This window comes from Marmota marmota, unplaced genomic scaffold (genome assembly GCF_001458135.2).
Source record: "Marmota marmota marmota unplaced genomic scaffold, marMar, whole genome shotgun sequence".
In the NCBI taxonomy this organism is placed as follows: Eukaryota; Metazoa; Chordata; class Mammalia; order Rodentia; family Sciuridae; genus Marmota; species Marmota marmota.
The window spans coordinates 25,082,081-25,102,826 of NW_025999869.1; the positions used below are offsets into that span (position 1 = coordinate 25,082,081).

The 20,746-nt window shown below is 38.6% G+C and overlaps 1 protein-coding gene across 3 annotated transcripts; it reads right to left on the reverse strand.

Annotated features, from left to right (window-relative positions):
* Positions 1–3,162: 3,162 nt before the first annotated feature.
* Skp1 (S-phase kinase associated protein 1) lies at positions 3,163–19,355 on the reverse strand. 3 transcript variants are annotated; one of them, XM_015492763.2, is made up of 6 exons: positions 19,196–19,355; positions 16,373–16,469; positions 9,922–9,995; positions 6,437–6,580; positions 4,960–5,100; positions 3,163–4,049 (listed from the first exon to the last, which is right to left on the reverse strand). In XM_015492763.2, exons 2-6 carry the CDS (start codon positions 16,467–16,469, stop codon positions 4,014–4,016), a joined length of 492 nt encoding a protein of 163 aa, XP_015348249.1. In that variant the 5' UTR covers positions 19,196–19,355; the 3' UTR covers positions 3,163–4,013. The 3 variants fall into 3 exon arrangements, with proteins under 3 accessions (XP_015348249.1, XP_048639615.1, XP_048639616.1); XM_048783658.1 differs by having other exon boundaries at positions 3,979–4,799; positions 4,868–5,100; XM_048783659.1 differs by having other exon boundaries at positions 3,979–4,799; positions 4,868–5,100; positions 16,373–16,483; positions 19,196–19,348.
* Between the last annotated feature and the right edge of the window lie 1,391 nt (positions 19,356–20,746).

Below are 20,746 nucleotides of genomic sequence, written 5' to 3' on the forward strand. Positions count from 1 at the left end.
GGGGGAGTTGGGGGGGTGGGTTGGCTGGTTCCATAACCTAGGGCCTCATGCATGCTAGGCAAGGAGTCTAACTGAGCTACATTCCCAATCTTTGTAACTATCTTTTGAAGGACTCCTGTGGTCTCAAGTTCTCTGGCTGCAGAGTCCCAGGCTGGCATAGAAGTACTGCTTCCCAGCTCTGTGCAAAATAAGCCTGGCTAGGAAGGCCACAACCAGAAGGAAGCAGAATGAATGGTCTCTACATTCTGTTCCAGAAAGGAAGGAATCAGTTTCTGTATCCATTTCTAGGAAAACAGAGAGGCAAAGGTAACAAGGCCATGTCAAACTCCTGCTTGCCAAAATTTTTTAACCAAAACTAGTTAATTATATAAAAGCCAAGTTAGCTTTGCTTTTGAGTTTAGAAAGTCTACACTGACTCTTGGGTCTCTTCAGAGTTTTTTTTTTTTTTTTTAAATCAGTGCTGATAACTGAACCCAGGGTCTTGCACATACTAGGCAAGCATTCTACCACGGAACTGCATGAACTGCCAAAATCCCAGCTCTCTTCTTAGTCTTCTTGAACTTTTTTTTAAAATTCAGGCTCCTGAATTCTCACTTAAAGAGATACCTTCATGAATCTTTTTTTTTGCCTTCATGAATCTTGAAGTATAAAAATTATAAAGCAATACCTACTTTGTACATTAAGGACAGACAAGAAAGTGAGCCAATAAAATACAACACATCAAAAGAAATAACTTGTTTTTACAACATAAGAATTATCCTTACTATGACAGTGTTAGGGAGAAAATATAAACTAACATTCAGGAAGGATATGGTTTACTTTTAGATCCTAAGTGACAAAGACATTCAATGAAAAACTGACAAGCCCAAGAATTGTCAGAGGAATCATAATTACCTTTAAAAAAGCACATCATATTGCAGGAGGCAGCTATGCATTTTCTATGAATATAGAAAAATACTGACAAAGTTCTTTGGTACTAGCTGGCAGTCACCCAAATTTGCCAAATACCTACCCCTCATTCTCTTTCCTGACAAAACAAGTTAAGCCTTGAGGTTAACCAAGAAAGGATTTCTCCCCTCTCCCTATGTATATTAGTAATTGAAGAATGGCTTTATGATTCATCACCACTAACCAGTTTCCAAACCAAAGCTATTAACCAGTTCTCCTCTCTCATGCACTGAAACTGCTCAATTTCTTTATGCTCCATACCTGCATTTTATGGGACTCTTTATCACTAATGTTCTTTATACAGAAATACATGGAGCAGTGCTGCTAAATAAAGGTAAGTCCTGCCAGCAAAGGGCCTGTAATTAAGTCCTGGAACAATGAATATAAAGCAGACTGCATCAGACTGAAATTCATAGAAGGTACTATTTTTAACTTGTCCAAGGCCATGTAGGCACTAAGCAGCAGAGGTGAGACTCCAACCTTAAGGTATAATCTTCATGCCACATTTGTTTAGCATAATAGTAAAAATATAAGCATGAATATACCTTTGAAGACTGAGGTATATCTGTTAAAGATAATGGGAAAGAGGTACTCACTACAGGTGTGAGCCTGGAACACTCCTGGTAGACAAATTAAAGGAATAATGAGCATATAGAAGGAACAGGGAAAAAAGGTTAGGAAAATATTACTGCAGCCAGACTGATTTATCTGGATAAATATCCACAAATACCCTATTTTTCCCCAGGATGAGTTATCATATTCCCATTAATCCACGAGATTACCAGGATCTTCTGTTTAAAGACTAGGAGGCAAAAAAATGTTGGGAGTGGCTGGATATGTAGCTCAGTTATAGGTAGCATGCTTGCCTAGCATGTGTAAATTCTAGGTTCAATCTCCAGTACCACAAAAAGCTATCTGCTGAGTGAGCACAGTGGTACACGCCTTCAATCACCACTATATAATGGGGAGGCTGAGGCAGCAGAATCACAGGTTCAAAACCAGCTCAACTTAGCCAGACCCAGTCTCAAAAATAAAAAGGGTTGGGGTAGAGCCTCCCTGGGTTTAATCCCCATACCATACATACACATGCACACACAAAGACTTAGGGCCATAATTAAAAGTCAAGAATGGAACAAAAATTTACACTACCATGTTGTCTTTTCATTCATCTTTCTGAAAGACTACATTATCCTTTAAATATGAATAATGATGTTATTTATGCCTGTCATTCTAACTTGAAGTGTCATGCATGCAGATCAAGAGCTAATGATAATAGGCTTCCATTTTCTAGAAGCTGAAATTCCTTTACAAAATTCAACATGGCATATGCTACTAATCTTAGACCTTCAGTGAAGACCTGGGCTTGTCAAGATACTACTAAGGTTACCTGAGATGGTAAAATCGATTGTAGGAGTTGATCACTCCAGCTAGGACTGGACTCTTGTTACCTTCCCCACTGCCCAGGGCAAATGGAAAACAAGTTTATTTCCTAAGACAAATTGCAATGGTCATCAACTTTCTGCAAAATGTCAGAAGATATTTCAGGCTTTTTGGTCAATACAGTCTGGGTTTTTTTTTTGTTTGTTTTAAAAAACAAAAATTATTTTTAGCTCAAAGACTGTAAAAACACACTGGGCCAGATATGACCCACATGCCTATTGTAGTTTTCCATCTCTGATAAAGAAAAATAAACTGAGAAGTATGTGAGACAACAAATGGAACTTATGTGAGACTACATATGGGATTTTATTAGGCAAGATGAATTTGGAACAAGTGGGAAGAGAAATAAACAAGCTATTGTCATGATAACCTACACCAGAACAACTCACAGTAAGTGTGGAAAAAAATACAGTAAAATTACATATGAATACAGATAATGATAACTAGTAAAGATAAAGGGAACATAGTAGGAAAGGAAAAAAATCTGCGAAATATCTCAAGCCATCAAAAAATTTTCATTCTACTGTGGAGGGAATGGCATGCGGTTTTGTGTGAAGAAGTGAAGCACTGGCTCCAGTTAATCACATAAATGACAATTAGAAGAGACAGAAGTCATTAGTATTGTCTGGTTATGTCGGTAGCCTTCAGTGAGCTAGAACATGAACTGCCTAAAAACATTTTTCAAGCTAAACCAAATATAACCAAATTTAACCCATTTAAAGTAAGTGAAAAGACACACGTAAGTCCACAAAAAGCAAACTATTCACTACCTACTACATAACTTACTCTTTATTGAAAGTATCTTGCACTTACGATGTTTTCTGGATTTTGCCACATATTTCAATGTTAAAAGTTACTTTTTACATGCAAGTAGTATGAATAGTTTTCCCCATATAGGAACACTGATTTATAAAAGATGACATACCACATGAATGAAGTGTCTTTTTTAATTGAAAAGCTATCAAACTGTCTAGTTACATTTCTCCCCTCCAAATCCACAAACTGGGTAATAACCGAGTCTCTAGGCAACATATTCAAAGCTGATTAAAAAAACAAAAAACAAAAAACCCGAGTCCTTCGGTCCAATTAAGGGAACCCTGCTACATACAGGCAAATCTATCCCAGTGGTACTGCTCGACTCCAGGAGGCTGGAAGAAATCCTAACAACCCCAACTCAGAACATTTACTTCAAGTAGCCTTTTTCCAGTTTCCAACTCATGAATAAAGATAATATTTTTTAATTCTATTTCAGAAAATTTTTTGCAAGTTGTTTTATTTACAACGCCAACTTTTAAAAGCTCACTAAAGTTAACTGGACAATAAACTAGGCAGAAATCGCTTTACAAAAGGAGGGAAAGCCCAAAATGCCACTTTCTACAGAGAACCCACAGTTCAGTTTTATTCAGAGTAAAGAAAAAAAGAAACTTTCTCTCACACTAAAAGAAATTCAGCCATAGGTTTGGAGTCTGTACTCAAAGTACACATGCAATAAGGACAATATTATGCTAATACAATTGATTTGCTGCTGCATTTGTCTACTGTTTGTCTAATATTAACAATTATAAACAGAGCAGTGCAACTAGTATTTGGAACAATCCTTATAGTGTTACAGTGTCAGGTACATTTCACTTCTCTTCACACCACTGGTTCTCTTTGCGTACCTAGAAGAAGAGACAGACATAAGGAAGTACCTTAACCTGAGTAGTCTTCCTGAGACTTGTATTACATACTGATTCCATCAACAGCCTATGAGGTAAGTCAGAAGGACATGTAAAAACCAGAAAAATAGCCAGGTATGGTGGCATACACCTGTAATCCCTATGGTTCAGGAGGCTATGGCAGGAGGATTGCGAGTTCAAAGCCAGCCTCAGCAAAAGCAAGGTGCTAAGCAACTCAGTTTTACTGTCTCTAAATAAAATACAAAACAGGGCTGGAGATGTAGCTTAGTGATCAAGTGTTCCTGGGGATGTCCCTTAGTGATCTAGTGTCTTCAGAACCACCCCCCATAAAACAAAACAGGAAAATATTAGGTTAAGAGTACAGTTTCTAACTCCCTTTGTTTACCTCCCCAGATCTGTATTCTAGTCCTGCTGAAATTATTAAAAACAAAAAATTCAATGGTAATTCACTTTAGAAAAATTGAGAGAGCAAATTCAACTAGTTTATTCATATAATTTTGGTTCATAGCCACGCCAACAGTCATTCTGTTGGTTCATTTCTTCCCCATTCACTAATTTGCTCAGAAGTATTCTAGCCTACACTCTTCCTTTGGCTATGCTTTTCTGAGGTCAAATATGTATGGTCTATATACCCCAGGTACTAAAATTAGAAAGTGCTAATGAATTAATATGAAGGAACTCTTTGGTTTAAAACTCACTTTTTCTTATAGTATTATCTAAGTGTTTAAACTCAGAGACAGAGCAGTAAGAGTATGTGTAGGACTCAGAAGGTAACTATTATCTCCCCTCAAGTTTCAAGATTCCTTGATAAAAGCACCTCTTTTCTTGTCATGTTAATGGGTTTTAGTCTCTTGAAAATCATGTGATCAAAGACAAACTTCATGTTACCCACCTGGGCTTCCTCCTCTTCAGTAAAGTCATTTTTGATATTGAAGGTTTTCCGAATCTCCTCAGGAGTTTTCCCCTTGATCATATTGGCAACAGTCTTGCACGTAACATCAAGCAAACCTTTGATGTCTAAGTAGTTTGCAGCCTGTAAAATGATAGCTGTTTTCACCGACGTATATTAGATGTTTCAAGCTAAAACCAAAGTTAGTGACTGACAATCTACATTAATTAGCTTAAAATGCTAGTTAATTCTGCCAGGCACAGTGGCACACACCTGTAATCCTAGCTGAGGCAGGAGGATCACGAGTTCAAAGCCAGCCTCAGTAATAGCAAGGCACTAAGCAACTCAATGAGACCCTGTCTCTAAATAAAATACAAAATGGGGCTGGGGATATAGCTCAGTGGTTGAGTGCCCCTGAGTTCAATCCCTAGTACAAAAAAAAAAAGCTAGTCAATTTTAAGACATTAATTCTTACCTCTTTTATACTCATTCTTCTGCTTATTATGAGCTATTTCATCTTTCACTAGTTTAAGGTAGAAGCTTAGCTTTCTGGCTTGAAACTTTTCTAATCTAAGTATTTTTAGTACTATCAATTTCTTTCAGGTATTAATTTAGCTGTGCCCAAGAGATTTTTCGGTGTTTTACTTGCAGTTCAGCTTACTTTAATTTTTTGGATTTTTCCTTAGACCTATGAGTTACTTAGAAATGTGTTTGTTTTCAAATACTTGCAGATTTTTTCAGGTACCTGTAATTAATTTCTAATTTAATTCTATTGTAGTTAAAGAACCCATTGTCTAACTTGAATTCTTTTAAATTTTGACTTGTTTTATACATAATGTTCTTCAGATGTCAATTAAGAAACCCTAGTAGTGTTAGTGTTCCATATCTTTACTGTTTTTCTATCTATAAGACAGATATTGCAATGATAGTTTTTTTTTCTTTTTTTCCAGTACTGGGGATAGAACCCAGCGCCTTGAACACACTAGGCAAGCACTCTACCACTGAGCTACACCCACAACCCACAGATTTGTATATTTCTTCTTTTTCTTGGATTTGCTTCAATTTTGAGTTCTGCTTTCTTAATGAACTGATCCCCTCATTATAAAATTGCCCTTTAACCCTGTTTATATTCTTTGATCCAAAATCTACTTTTGTATAGTCACTCCTGCTTTCTTGTCTAATGTTACAGCAATACTCTCATCTTTTCCCATCCCAACCCAATTGTGCCTTTATATTTAAAAAGTGTGTTTCTTACAGAGTGCATATAGCCAAGTCTTGCTTTTTATTTGATGGACACCGCTGCTTTATAACTGGTGATTGGACCATTTAAATTAAATGTAATTATTAATATGTGAATTTAAATATAGTATTACACGTGAGTTTAGAAAGTATTAAAATTGAATATCCATGAATTTAGCAAATTCAACTTTGTAAGAAGTGGTAAAAGCTCTAGAACAATCTTATACATTAAAAAACATACCAGAATAAGTTCAAAAAGTGTTCCTTGGTCAACTTTCAGGAATTCTTGGTCCCAAACAGGGATATCGTCTGTTCGCTTTTCTTTGTTCTCATCATCCTCAGGAGGAGGGGGGTCATCCTTGTGGTGTGTGCACCACTGAATGACCTACAACAAAGAAAGTTCAATTCCTCTGGGACATTCTGTCACTCCACTGCTAAGACAGCATTATTCCTATATTGGGATAATAACTATTTAGAGGTTGATTTGAATAATAAGTTAATGGCCAAGCCTGAATAGAAAAACTAAAACCTGAAGAATCTTTACAATCTTAGAGTGTAGAAGTTTTATTAGATAAACAAAAACTATACAGACTTTTTTTTAAATGTACAAAAAGAATCATAAAGTCTGACAGGATAATGACTGGAAGATACCAGCGTACAACCAACAACAATCCTTATTTATTTATTTATTTATTTTTAGGTGTGGTTGGACACAATACCTTTATTTTTTAATTTTTATGTAGTGCTGAGGATGAAACCCAGTGCCTCACACATGCTAGGCAAGTACTCTACTGCTGAGTCACAACCCCAGCCCAAGAATATAAAAATCTTAATCACTATAAAGAAATGGGTTAAAAATATATACAAGCAATGGGGCTGGGATTGTGGCTCAGTAGTAGAGCGCTCGCCTAGCATGTGCAAGGTGCTGGGTTCGATCCTCAGCACCACATAAAAATAAAAAAATAAAATAAAGGTATTGTGTCCAACTGCAACTAAAAAAATATTTAAAAAAATATACACAGGCAATTAACAAAAGAAATCTGAATAGTCAAACATGCTCAGCCTCACTAGACACAAAATAATACTAAGTCAGATACTACTCTAAGAAAAAAATAAATCAAAATTGTGAGGATACTAGTTACTAGCAGTATTTAAAGGAAACTCAGTCATCTACTAGAGAGTATAAATTAATATAACTCCCTTGAAAAGTAATTTAGCACTACCTAATAAAACCAAATATGTACATTACACTTATAACCAAGCAATTCTAAATAACCCAGAAATGAGCATATAACTACTGATGTAGGACAAAGCAGAAAAATCCATGTTCTCTTGGTGGCAGGGAATGAATATATCATAAAGTTTCAGAAAACTGACTATTCAAATTATGTACAGCAGCATAAAAACCAATAATCAATACTGGAACTGTTAAGTTATAGACTCTAAGTAGTACGTAGATGTCTGTTTGCTATGTAATTCTTTCGACTTTTCTGTATCTTTAAAATTTTTTCATAGTATAATGTTGAGAGAAAATGACACAGCTGAGAAATTATAGTGCCAGGACGGACGGATGGACGGACACACACACACACACAAAGAATTATTTCAAAAAGGAAAAGCCAAGCATAAGGGATTTCAATAAATTAAGTAATTGCTTTTTAAAAAGTTATTTCAATTATGTAAGAAGCAGTAGTGGTGTACTCCTGTACTTCCAGCAAACTGAGAGACTGAGGCAGGAGGATCCCAAGTTTGAAGTCAGTCTCAGAAACTTAGCAAGACCCTAACTCAAAGTAAAATACAAAGGGGATTCAAAACAAAACCATTTCATTTCATGCAGAATGAAAGAGCAACTATGAGTTCCTGCCATCCCAGTACCCTCTCCAGAGCCTGAGAGCTAAAACTCTCTAGCTCCGCCTCAGATACCTTTTGAAAACTCCATTTAATTAATGGCAAATAAATGGATTCCTGCTCCATAAGAGCACTGACTTCAATAATTCTACCTTGTTTGTGGGGCAGTGTTTGGATTGAACAGTCAGCAAATTTGGCAGTGGTAGAGTTTATGCGTGCCCCCTGCATTAGGCTGCCACTAGACCAACTTGTCCAAGGGTATGACAATCAATAGACACTACAGTGGAATAAACATTATAGCCACCAGGGTTGTCCTGAAATAAACTTTTACGCTTGATCATTGAAACACACGTGTATTTTAGAGGTTTTGTGCTCTGTAAACAGAAGCTACACTGAAAGAACATAACCAGTCCCAAAGGTAATTCAAATAAAGATAGCAAAGGTTGTCTGATATTCTTTCTTAGAGTTACAAACTATGTAATGTACAAGTTGTGAGCAACAGATAGCCTTAAAGTTGATCGTGACCTTCCTGTACATGACTCTCACATCCAAGAGGTGATAAAAAAAAAATGGCAGTCCAAAGTGAACAAAGAAATAGAGACCTTGGGCATAAAGGAAAACATTTGTGGTTCCCCATTCAGGACTTCTTCCTATCCTCCAAGGGCTAGTGAGTCCTGGAGGTATTTGTTCCGTTCTCATGTTTGTGTTTTGTTTAAAAGAAAAGTGAATGATCAATAAATAACACACATTTTTATAATAAAATCATCTTTTCATACTCAAAAATGTGCTAATACAAAAGACCAGACAACTCAAATATTTATAAGGCCTTGATAAATAAACTGCAACAACTATCTATAGTCATGATCGTACTACATAGAATTTTTAAAAAGGACGCTATGAGTTGAAAGATCATCATTTTATTTAGTTATATGGATAAAGAAAACATTTGCAAGTATATAGTCTGCTACTTTAAGAATGAGAAGAAATATACTTATTTGTTAATTATCTGCAACACAAAATATTGGAAGACTAAATGATTACCTGAATGAGGGGGATCAGAGTTAACAGGGAAATGAGAATGAAGTGTTACGTGTTCCTTTATTTTTGGTTTTAGTCATTTCAAAAATATAACTCTAAGAAAGGTAGGCATGATTCAATTCCATGATGCTCTGAGAAATATTTTTATGAAAGGCTATTTACCAATATCTATGAAAATTTAGGTGTATAAACAATCTTGTGACCCAGATTTCTTACTATATCATCTACATAGACATAGGAGTACCAAGTATAGAAACCTTTCTGTAAAGCATGCACAAGGCTTCAAGTTCCATTCCCAAGACAGCAAAAAAAGAAAAAAAGTATTTCTAATAATCAATGACAATGGTCAACGGTGGCAACAAAGCAGACAAAACTTCTTTCTGTATAGTATTGTTTAAAATCATTCAAATAATTGTTGAAGAGTTATATTTAAAAGTAATTTAGGCAGTAAAGTTCTAATACAGACAGTTAAGTAGACTTAACTGATGTCAGGAAAACACCAATAGTATATGCCTCAATAAAAACTATACCAGAGTAAATTCAAGTGTGGTTGAGTCTACTTTCAGAAAATCTACCCAAAATTAAAAAAAAAAAAAAGAAAAAGAAAAAGAGAAAACTACATTTTCCTATTTCAGGATTAGAAGCATCATAGGCTAGATTCGGAACTACTCATCTAGACAAAGAAAAATGAAAACATGTAGAAGCTTAAAAGCTAAATTCACTGAAGACCTTAAAAGATGCTGGGAATGCAGCTCAGTGGGAGACCATATTTTTAGCATGCTCAAGGCCCTGGGTTCAATCACCAGAATGAATGAATAAAAAAATAAATGAAGACCTTACCTTTTTTAATATTGCTGCATTAACATTTGGTAGAGGAACTGGGTCATCATCTCCTTCATCATCCATTCCCAAATCTAAAAAAACCCGAAGAGTGACCATTATTTCCAACTCTCTACTCCCAACTAGGCTATATTTAAAACTTGCAAGGCATACTGTCTGAAAGAAAACACAAAGTACTTTACTAAGAATAGTTATAAGAGCATTTAAAATTGGTGGTTCCTGACAATGGGTCCATGATCCACCCAAAAGCTGTGTGAGTAGGACGAGAATATAATAAAAGAGAAGTTTTTAATTAGATTTAACAAGAGGGGCTAAATGAAAAAGTGACTTAAGATAGCCAGTCATCAGGAAACAAAATTAAGGCTAGACCCTTATTCTTACTCTCTTTATACCAAATTCTCTAGATGGACTGCATTTAGAAAAACAATGAAAAGCATTATAAGTAATAAAATTTCAATCCACTGAAATATAAAACCCATGTGTTCCATCCCCAGTACTGCAAAACAAAAAATACAAAAGAGTTTAAAGATGTACACACACACGCACGCGCCCGCTCGCGTGAGGTCATGCAGCTACTGACAAAAACAAGGCAAACAACCCATATACACTGGTATGAACAAGAAAAGTTTTTAAAGCCAGATATAAAGATAAATGTTATCTGAATAAAAGTGGAAATATGCTTACACATTTGTCTAAAAATTACCTCCAGAAAACTTGAGGAACTGTGAACGATATTAAGTCTAAGGAAGTTAACAGAGAATGTGGGTTGAGGGACTTACTTTCAACATATACCCTTGCATTTAGTCTATTAAGCACTTATTACCTAAAATAATGAATCTACAAGTTTCTCTGATAACAAAGGTCTAACTCGAATTCTCAAAATGGTTGGTGAGCCAGATGCAGTGGAGCACACCTGCAAATCCAGCGACTCAGGAGGCTGGAGCAGGGACTCAGGAGGCTGCAGCAGGAGGATCCCAAGTTCAAGGCCAGCATGGGCAACTTAGCCAGATCCTGTCTCAAAATAAAAAAATAAAAAAGGGCTGGGGACATAGCTCAGTGGTAGAATATCCCCCAGGTTCAATCGCCAGTACTGCGTGAAGGGTAAAAATAGTGAATCTTTTTTTTTGGGGGGCGGGCAGTACTGGGGGTTGAACCCAGGGGTATTCTACCCCTGAGCTATATCCCTGGATTTTTTTTTTTTTGGAGAGAGGGTCTAGCTAAGTTGCCCAATCTGGCCTCAAACTTGGGATCCTGCAGGTCCAGCTTCTCAAATAGGTGGGGTTACAGGCATGCACCACCATACCTAGCTTGGTTTAAAGATTCTGAATAGAAATGTTTTTGTTTTTTTTTTTTTTTGACCTATCCTTCAGTTTCTATACAACTAAAGAAGAGCTCCCTAACAAAATAATGTAATTGTTACCAAGTACCAAAATTAGAGGCCAAAAGTTATCGTGCTGTATGGTTTTAACAGAGTTATCAGTGATGCAACACGGCCAATACTTAGTCAAACATTTAAGTACCTAATATACAAGATGCTGTCCTAGGCAGGAGAGAGTCAGCAATGAATACAGGAGCATGGTGAGTGGGGAGTTGCAATTTAAAAATTTCTCCTAAGATTATCCTAGTAAAATCTTAAGAGGCAAAAATACCTGAAGCACAGGGAACAGCAAATGCACTAAGGAGTGTCTGGAATGTTCTGAAAACACCAAGGGCTAAGCACAGTACACTCCTATAGTCCCTACTACTCAAGAGGCTGAGGCAGAAGGATCATTTGAGCCCAGGATTTTTAGGCCAGTCCAGGCAATTTAACTAGACCCGATCTCAAAAACTAAACAAAATAAACATAAACACTAAAGAATCTAATATTATTAGATTGGTGTTAATAAATAGGAAGTGAAGCAGATAAGAATTGAGTAATAGGGAGCTAAATAGTAGTAAGATACTCAGCTTTCTGGCATAAGAGGAAGCAGGAGGGAGAAAAGAGGGAAAACAACTCTGGTTTTGATAATTCAGGAACAAGTCGTTACCTTGGACAAGGTTTGTACCCAACAAGGAGTTAAGAAATGATTTACTCCTGTATGCATTTTGAAGAAAAAGCCCAAAGAATTTGCCAAGAAAATGGAAGAATATATGAGGAGTCAGAGAAGACTGGGGTTTGTGGCATGGGAAGGATAGACCTGTCACTGGTAACTGTTATGCAAGGTGTCAAAACCAGGCACTGTGGCACACACCCATAATCCCAACAACTTGGGAGGCTGAGGCAGGAGGATCTCAAGTTTAAGCACAGCCTCAGCAACTCAGCAAGACTCTATCTCTATAAAATAAAAGAATTAAAAGGGCTGGGGATGCAGCTCAGTAGTAAAGTGCGACAGGGTTCAATCCCCAGTTCCCTTAAAAAAAAAAAGAAAAAATGTAGGTGAATTTGGGAATTGCTATTGCCATGATTCATGATGCTATGGTACTATGACCAAGGGAATGAATGAGTACAGAAACAAAAAAAAGTCCAAGGATTAAGTCCTAGGGAACAGGCTTTAATGATGGTTATGGTATGAATGTGAGCTGTCTCCCAAAAGCTCACATGTGAAACAATGCAAGGAGGTTCAGAGAAAAAAAAACGACTGGGTTGTAAGATTCTTAACCCAATCAGCGAATTAATCCCCTGATAGGGTTTAACTGAGTGATAACTTAAGTGGTAAGGTGTGGCTGGAAGAGGTGAGAATTACAACATGGCTTTGGTGTGTATATTTGTATATGGAGAGTGGAGAATGTTTCCTGATCACCATGAGGTGAGCTGCTTCTCTTAGCCACACTTTCCGGCCATGATGTTGAGCCATCCCTCGAGTCCCAAGAAATGGAGCCAGCCTTCTATGGGCCAAGACCTCTGAAAACATGAGCCCTCAAATAAACTCTTCCTCCTCTATAATTTTGCTAATGGGGTCATTTAGTCACAGCAGCAAAAAAGCTGACTAAAACAAGATAGGAGTCTAAGTAGTATAATAAAGTCTCTTGGAAGCAACTAAAAGAAGCCAATTTTCAAGTGTCTAGTTGACAATCAAAAACAGACAAGGCACTTAACCACTTGGAGGTTACTAAATTTAACAAGCAGTTTAAATGCAGTAGTAAAGGCAAGAACAGATTCAAGTTGGGCACAGTGGTGCATGACTGCCATCCCAGCTATTCAGGAGGCTAAAGGACTTTAAGTTCCAGGCTAGCCTGGGCATCTTACCAAGACCTGACTTGGGGGGTGGGGGTGGGTAGGCTAGGGATGTATAGTCCAGAGGCAGACCACTCAGTTTCCCCCGTACTGAGGAGGGAGCAGACTCAAAAAGAATTTAATTCTTCTTATCCTAGATGGGTAGATGAACTTAACTCCCTTCTCCTTCCCACAATAGCAACCATGATCCCATCTATGTGTAGACTAAAACTATAAAATGTCAATGTTTCAAGTTCCATTTGTCATCTTTATGTTTCCTGGACAAGTATAAACTCATTTTTCATTAAATGAGAGAAAAGAAGTTACACAATATAAAATACTGGTGCTTGGGGAGTTAAGATAAGGGAAAACAAAATAGAAAACCAGCTTTTTAGTTCCAAAGGTTATTTGGAAGAAAGCTTAAGTCACATTAAAATTAAGCTCCTTAAGAATTGTACGGTTTACTTCTCCAGCACTTGGATGTGAAGCACTTTTTTGTTTTTAAACCAAATGCACAAGTAGCAACAGTCATTCCTTTAAGCTATTTGGTTTCAAGGACTTTTAAAAGAAACCTGTGTCCTGATACCACACCCTGGACCTGAACAAATAAGCCAATCCACATGTACACATGCCAAGATTTTCACTTCTGATTGTCCTGTGATTAAAAGGTTTTATTTTGTTTTCTAAGTCACATGAAACTCTAACAAGAGACACTGCAGATGCAAAACAAGGAAAGCAGTAAGTTGCCAAATTCAAAAGACTCCAGTCTTCAAGAGGTTAGAATCCTGTATAAGCTACTGGTACTTAAGATAAAACCATTCACCTCTGATTTCCAAAAGGTATGGAGAGAAGCATTTAACTGTTGCTATCAATCCACTTGCTTCAGTGATTAAAGGTGACATAAAACCTTCAAGAAGCCCTATGTTCTTAAAATTGACAAATGTTCTTTGAAGCAGCATGGGACAGATTAGTATGTCAGGCACCAACTAATATGAAATAAAGAACACTTTCATTGCCAAAGCAAGTATACAGGCAGCAATTTTACTGTCAGTTTCTACATCTTTCACATAAAGCCTTACTCACCTGCCTTTAGAGATACCTGGATTGCTTTCATATTCTTTATTAGTGACCATACCATAATTCTTCATTTAACAGGTACTTGATGAACAGTGACTGTGGGATGTACCAAGGGGTTTATAAACCTAATAGAAGTGATCTGTGTAAGTTACAAGAATATAGGACTGCAAGTGCCACATGATTGGTACCAAAAACCAAAAATAATGCTGTGTTCAGCTTTTATTGGAAAGCAGAAGCCTCTTATTTAGAAAACTGAAGATACATTCTCCACAATTCAGTTTCTACCTCTACCACACCTAAATATCTACGTTAGTAGTCCTCTAACTTATCAACTACAATAAAATCCTAAGTAGCCAGTCTATAGTATATGAATCTGGTAATCATTCTAGTCATCTAGAAATACTTCCTCTACCCTTTGTTTCCACAAATCCTACTCCACTGATTTGTCCAATTCTGATGACTATATTCTTAACACCTCAGCCCTGCACTAACCTCATCTTCCAGAGTTATACTCTAATAGTGCACCATACAAACCAAGTCTATCTCTAGCAGTTTTAAAAGTCAAGGGCCAAGATCCAAATTTGCCTACTAGACGGCTGCATTGATATCTACTTATTTATTTATTTTGGTACCAGGGATTGAACCCAAGGGTGCTTAACCAGCCCTTTTATTTTTTTAAGACAAGGTCTCACTAAGTCCATAGGGCCGCGCGAAATTGCTGAGGTTGGCCTCAAACTTGCAATCCTCCTGTGTATCTGAGATTACATGTGTGTGCCACTATGCTCCGCTCTACATAGATCTTTTGAAGGAATCTCAAAACATAGTTCAAGCTCAGAGTCATTTTCTTCTACATTCCTCTCCAATTCATGTACAGTTCTACCAATGACAGTACCAAAATCCCACTGGACCCAACAAACCTCAACTAATAACCTTAATTATACTTGTTTCTAATTAATCCTATCTACCTCAGAATGATTTCCAAAACATTCTAACTTTACTAAACTTGAAATACGTGTAATCTTTCTAGTACTCCCACTGTGTCTTTCCAAAAGGGTAAAGAACACCGTCAAGATGTTCCTGCAGCATCACTTGGCACACAACTTTATTAATGCACTAATTACACCAAGTGACTGTTTGCTTTGTTTAGTGTCTGGCTCTGCTCCCTTCCTAGTTTATAACTCTTCAACGGCAAAGATTATCTCTCACCTTCTTTTCACTAGTATATAGCTAGCACTTGGCACATAACCCCTTTCTTCATTTAAGTATTTGTAAGCTGCAGATCTTGCTTATATAAAAACCTGACATTTCAGTGCTAAAGAACACCACTGCTACCAAGTTTTGTCTTCCATCAATTTCAGACAGATTTGTACTGGTAACACTAAGAAGGCTTCGAAGTTTCAGGACCTGTTTTCTTGTGTCACTCTGCTGTGTTCTATATATATATACTTCTCAGCAGGTTCAGAGGAATGATACAAGGGAAACCTTGTTTTTAAAAGAAAAATGACATTTACACATCTACAGAGCTTACTCCCTATGCGAAAAAAAGGTGTTCTATTTAGCTATGGTAAAATAGCCCTTTCCCAAAGGCTTTAGTTTTTGTTATTAGAATTTGGGCGCAGTGGCACATCCCTATAATCCCAGAGACCTAGGAGGCTGAGTTAGAGGCCAGTCTCATAAACTTAGTGAACCCCTCAGAATGCAGAGACACTGTCTCAAAATAAAAAAATGAAAAGGGTTCTGGGTATAGTTAGTAGCAAAGGGCCCCTGGATTCAATCCACAGTACCAAAAAGAAAAAAAAAAAAAAAATATGAATTCAAATTTATTTGAAACAAAAATGGACCACTGTCTGACACCTGAAAAATCACTTTGGACTTAATTATCTTGTGTTTTATCCTTTTAGGAAGTATAAAAGTCATTAATTAAGACACTGCTGCAGAAAAGATGACCTGTGTCAGAACAATGCAGTCTATGCTTTAAAGACAAAAAATGAAAACGTTAAAAAAAAATCCCCAGCACCACCAAAAAAAAAAAAAAGAAAGAAAGAAAAGAAAAAGAAAATGTTACCCTTTCATAGTCTTGAGTCTTATGACAGATGTAGTTCATGTAAATCCAATATTCACAAGTTATCTCAAACACATTTCTTCCCCTTTCCTCCCACCCAGGTTTTCTGATAGACTTACCTTCCAACATGGTCTTGATTGTCACAGATTGTTTGGCAATTTCTACGTCAACTTCAAATATCTCCCCATCAGAACTCTGCAACTTAATTGAAGGCATCTAAAAAAGGCATACTGAATGTGAAATTCAAGAGATACTAGGTTCTATGTGACATTTCATCAACTACGGTCTGTCATGTCTAACTTATAAATTATAATAAAGTCTAAATAACCTACAGTATATAACCTTGTAAAACCCTGTTGTAAGTAGTTCTTCACAGGCTAGACAACAGTATGTCTACAAATTTTTTTCAAAGTATACTTTCCAGGAACCAAAGCTTTTAAGGTCTGCCCTACTAAACTCACTATTGATATAAATTTAAGAGTTAGTCTATACTTCCGATGTAAATTCTATTCAAAGTAAAATATATTTATTTGCTTTCAGCTCCCACTGAATAATTACTCTATTTGAATAGTTAACTGCTACAATCAACCACCTGCAAATGTGAGGTGATCGTTCCAAATAAACAAAGCTATCCAATAAGATAGTAATTTTTCCCCATAGTTAGACCTACCAGTAAAAATTGAGTTCATATCCAAAGAGTAGATCAGGATATGCTCATTTATGTATGAACCAATGCAAGACATATACAAAAGAATAAAAGAACTTAAGGATAAACAGGTGTTAATATAATTTCCAAAACCTCATAGGGAGCTTAAAATTCGGAGTTCTGTCTTTCATTATTCATCATCCAGGTGGCCAAGTTTAAGATCTTTTGGCAAATACCTGCTTCAAAATACATTTATTAACTCAAATGAATCATGAGTTATTAGGAACAAAATATCTTACATAAAATTAAGCAATTGACTTCAAAGAACTTGAGTTCTAGCAAAAAAAACAAAAATCCACTGAAACTAAAGGTTCTAAGACAGCAAATTATTGCCATCTTAAAAAAAAAATAGCAGCAATATCCTATTGTTAGGATTAATTCAAAATCTCTAAAATTCACATAGGTCCAGGCTTTCAGGTATTCACAATCCTACCATGTCCCTATTTAGTAACTTAGTTTTGAAGCTTTCTAGGTGGGCTAAAAGAAATACAGTGTCAATTTTCACCAAAATGTAGAGTTTGGCATTCAGTACTATTATTTGCACCTATTTTAGGTTCAAAGAGTTAACACATACTACATCACTTAAAATATTCATTCAGCTTTTCTGAGACAACTTGGGTGTTGCCATCACCCAAGCAAACAAGTTGTTAAAAGGAAGCAAAAAGGTAAAGCATGTTTTACAATTGCCACTGAAATATTCAGCTCTCTCCTCCAAGGCTAGAAAGAATCAGATTTCACTTTTCAGCTGACAAACATGTCTGCTTCTCTATGTTACTTAGTGCTTGCCAATAATGCAGTTGTCCTGCTCAATGGAAAAAGGCCCAGGGTGGCGGACCCTCCCTGTGACAAGGCAACAACAAAAGGTATCTGTGAAAGAAAATATTTTAAAGTGAGCCCAACTTTAATAACCAAACACTTTACATTTTTTTAAATATTCCATACTACTGCAATGAACATTCCAGAAACACAAACCTAATAACTCAGTTGATAAATAAAAGCAAGACAACAATTTCATATTTCCTTGAAATAATTAACAATAAAGAAAGATGTGCTTAGTCACAGTCAAATTCGTGTATTAGGTTACTCTTAAGTGAGCCAGGATCTTATTAAATAACAGAAAGGCAATTGGTTAATCTGTAATTCGATGCACTTTGTAATCCTAGACGTTACAAAGAGAACTTTCAGCATTATAGTGGAATTAAACACAAAATTTTTATTAATGGCGAATTTAAAATCATTTTTAAAAACTCTTTATCTAGGCTCCTGTACTTGAAAATTAGAGAACCCTCCAAGGTTGGCATAAAGTGATTTCTATCACATCACAAAGTTAAAAAACAAAACAAACAAACAAAAAAAAACTGTTTTTGGAGGATTGGGGTCTTTCACACAGTAACCCGAAATTACGAAAACTCTTTTTTGGACTGTAGGGTGGAGAAGATTGTTATATGGCACATACGTTCTATTGTGGCAATGATGAATAAAATGCATGCCCCCCAAATCCAAACCTGAAGTAACCACTGAAAAGTGAACCAAAGCAGGTAAACTTTTTATCCCCTAAAAAAGCCAGACACGTCAAATTTTCAGGAGCCCGGGCTCCTAAAAGTCACACCACTGTGACGACGATATCTGCTAATACAAATAATTTCGGCGGCTCTAGGCCGTGGCAAAACAAGGCTGAGAAACATTTAGAAAGAGAAGGCGGTTATCTGCTGAGACTTGGCGGCAGAGCAGGACCGGTAGCTAGTGACACTAGATACAGGCGAGAGAAAGGAAGGGAGCCAAAAATGCAGCGGACTACGCCGCCATACTCCCTCCAGAGAACAACAACAACAAAAAAATTCAGGCACCGACACACGCCCACTCTTACGCCGCCGCCCCCGGCAACAAGCTCAAGGCCGAGGTAGGCCCCGAGCGGCCCAGGCCTTGCAGCCGAGTTCCGCGCCAGCTGATGCTCGCCCGCAAAAAAGGCCCGAGCCCGAGCCCGTTTCATACTCAAGAGGCCCCGTGAGGGCGCGCGGTCACTACAGGCCTGGGCGAGTTGTGCGCAGAAGGGCTGAACAGGCCCGGACGGCGCCTCCCGGAGAACGGGGTCGACAACGGGTTCCACCGGGCCTGAGGCGAGGCGAGGCCAGGCCCAGACGCAGCCCTCCTCGCGCAGGCCAAAGCCGCTGCAGTATCGCCACCCACCCGGCAACCCGAGGCCACAGCCCCCTCTAGCTCGTAGGTGACTACTCACGGTGTTTGGTCTCAAGAAAAACGGCGGTCCGGAGGCTGAAGGGAGCGGGGCGGCGACCACACGAGGAAATAAAAAGGTGCTGGACAAGGCCACTCCAGCGGCGCCTCGCGGCGTTGGCCTTTATACAAGCGGGCGCAGGCGCCGAGGACCCGGGGCCTGCGGCGTCACACAGCCGGCTGGGCTGGCCGCCGAGATTGCCTGACGGCAGTCCGAGACAGGTGGGGCGGGCCCAGGGCGCCGGCGGGCAGCACTGACCAAAAGAGGCGGGGCCGCGATCGGGGGATTGGGGGGCCGGAGCTTTTGCCTCACCCCCGCCCGCGAGAGCGCGGCTCGGTCTCTTCAAAGCCGGCACCAGCCACCGGCTGCTTTACCTCCGCGTCCCGGAAGGGTCTTTCAGGCAGGGGCTGTCCTAAGCTGTGTGAAAGACCCCAATCCTCCAAAGACTGGAAACAACAAACAACAAAATGCGGGTGTATGTGGGCGTGTGCGAGCCACTGAGGAATGTGTCACGGCAATGATACACCCTGACCTGCAAGCGCTCTCCACAGGCACTCCATGAAATGATATAGTGTTAGCTCTTTTTACCTTTATAGTGAGGAAAGGGGTTCCAAATGGTTAAGTAGAGGAGCCATGATTTGACCAACTCCATTCATTTTAATGTTCTTCCCCCACTCCACGTGATATGGGGGATTGAACCCAGAGCCTTGTACATGTGAGGCAAGCACTCTACCATCTGAGCCTCAAGCCCCATAGTTCGATGTTCTTGACCCTTATTTTCTACCCTTGACATTTGAAAAGGCTTCCAGGCCCCAAATAGCTATTGAAATCGCAAGCCCAGAGAGAAGGCGTGTATGTAGCCATCCGTTCTTTCAGTAACTGTGCACTTAGTCCCCGTGTGGGAGGCACCAACCGTGCTGGCGATCCCGCTGTGAGCCAAGCAGCCAGGCCCAGCAGGACAGAACTCTGTTGTACAGGCTGCCCCGGAAGACTGATAAGTTCGACAGAATAAATCAGCTCTAAAGGAAAGAGTCAGGTCTGAAAGCCCCTACGTATGGCCCCACCCCAATCAGGGATTGTGCAATTGCCCAGCCCTGTCCTGTTCTAAGAGAAAACCTTAACACCCCCTTCCCAGGAGTCCAAGGCGCCTGGTTCACGTAGCCAACAGGCATGTGATGGTATTCCTGACACTAGGAAGACAAAAGACGCTTCCACACAGGGCCCCCTAAAGAAATCAGATACCTCCAACTCCTCGGTCTGGGACTGGGCTGGCAGGTCAAGCAGCTCCTTGGATTACCAGGTCTTTGTCTGCAAGCTGTGGTATCCAGTGTCTGCCAGGTGCCACAACTGATGACAGAAGATGAAAGGCCCACAGCTCTCATAATTTTTATCTGCAGCATAGCCCTTGCCCTCTGCAGCTATAGCTTTCGGACCTCCTAGGCAAGACCCACTGGAACCCCTTTGCTCTCCTGCCTGTGGAATAGAGGGTGGCACCTTATAAACTTGATGAGCATTCTAAGCAGGACTGAGAAGTTCCACATCACACAAGTAGCC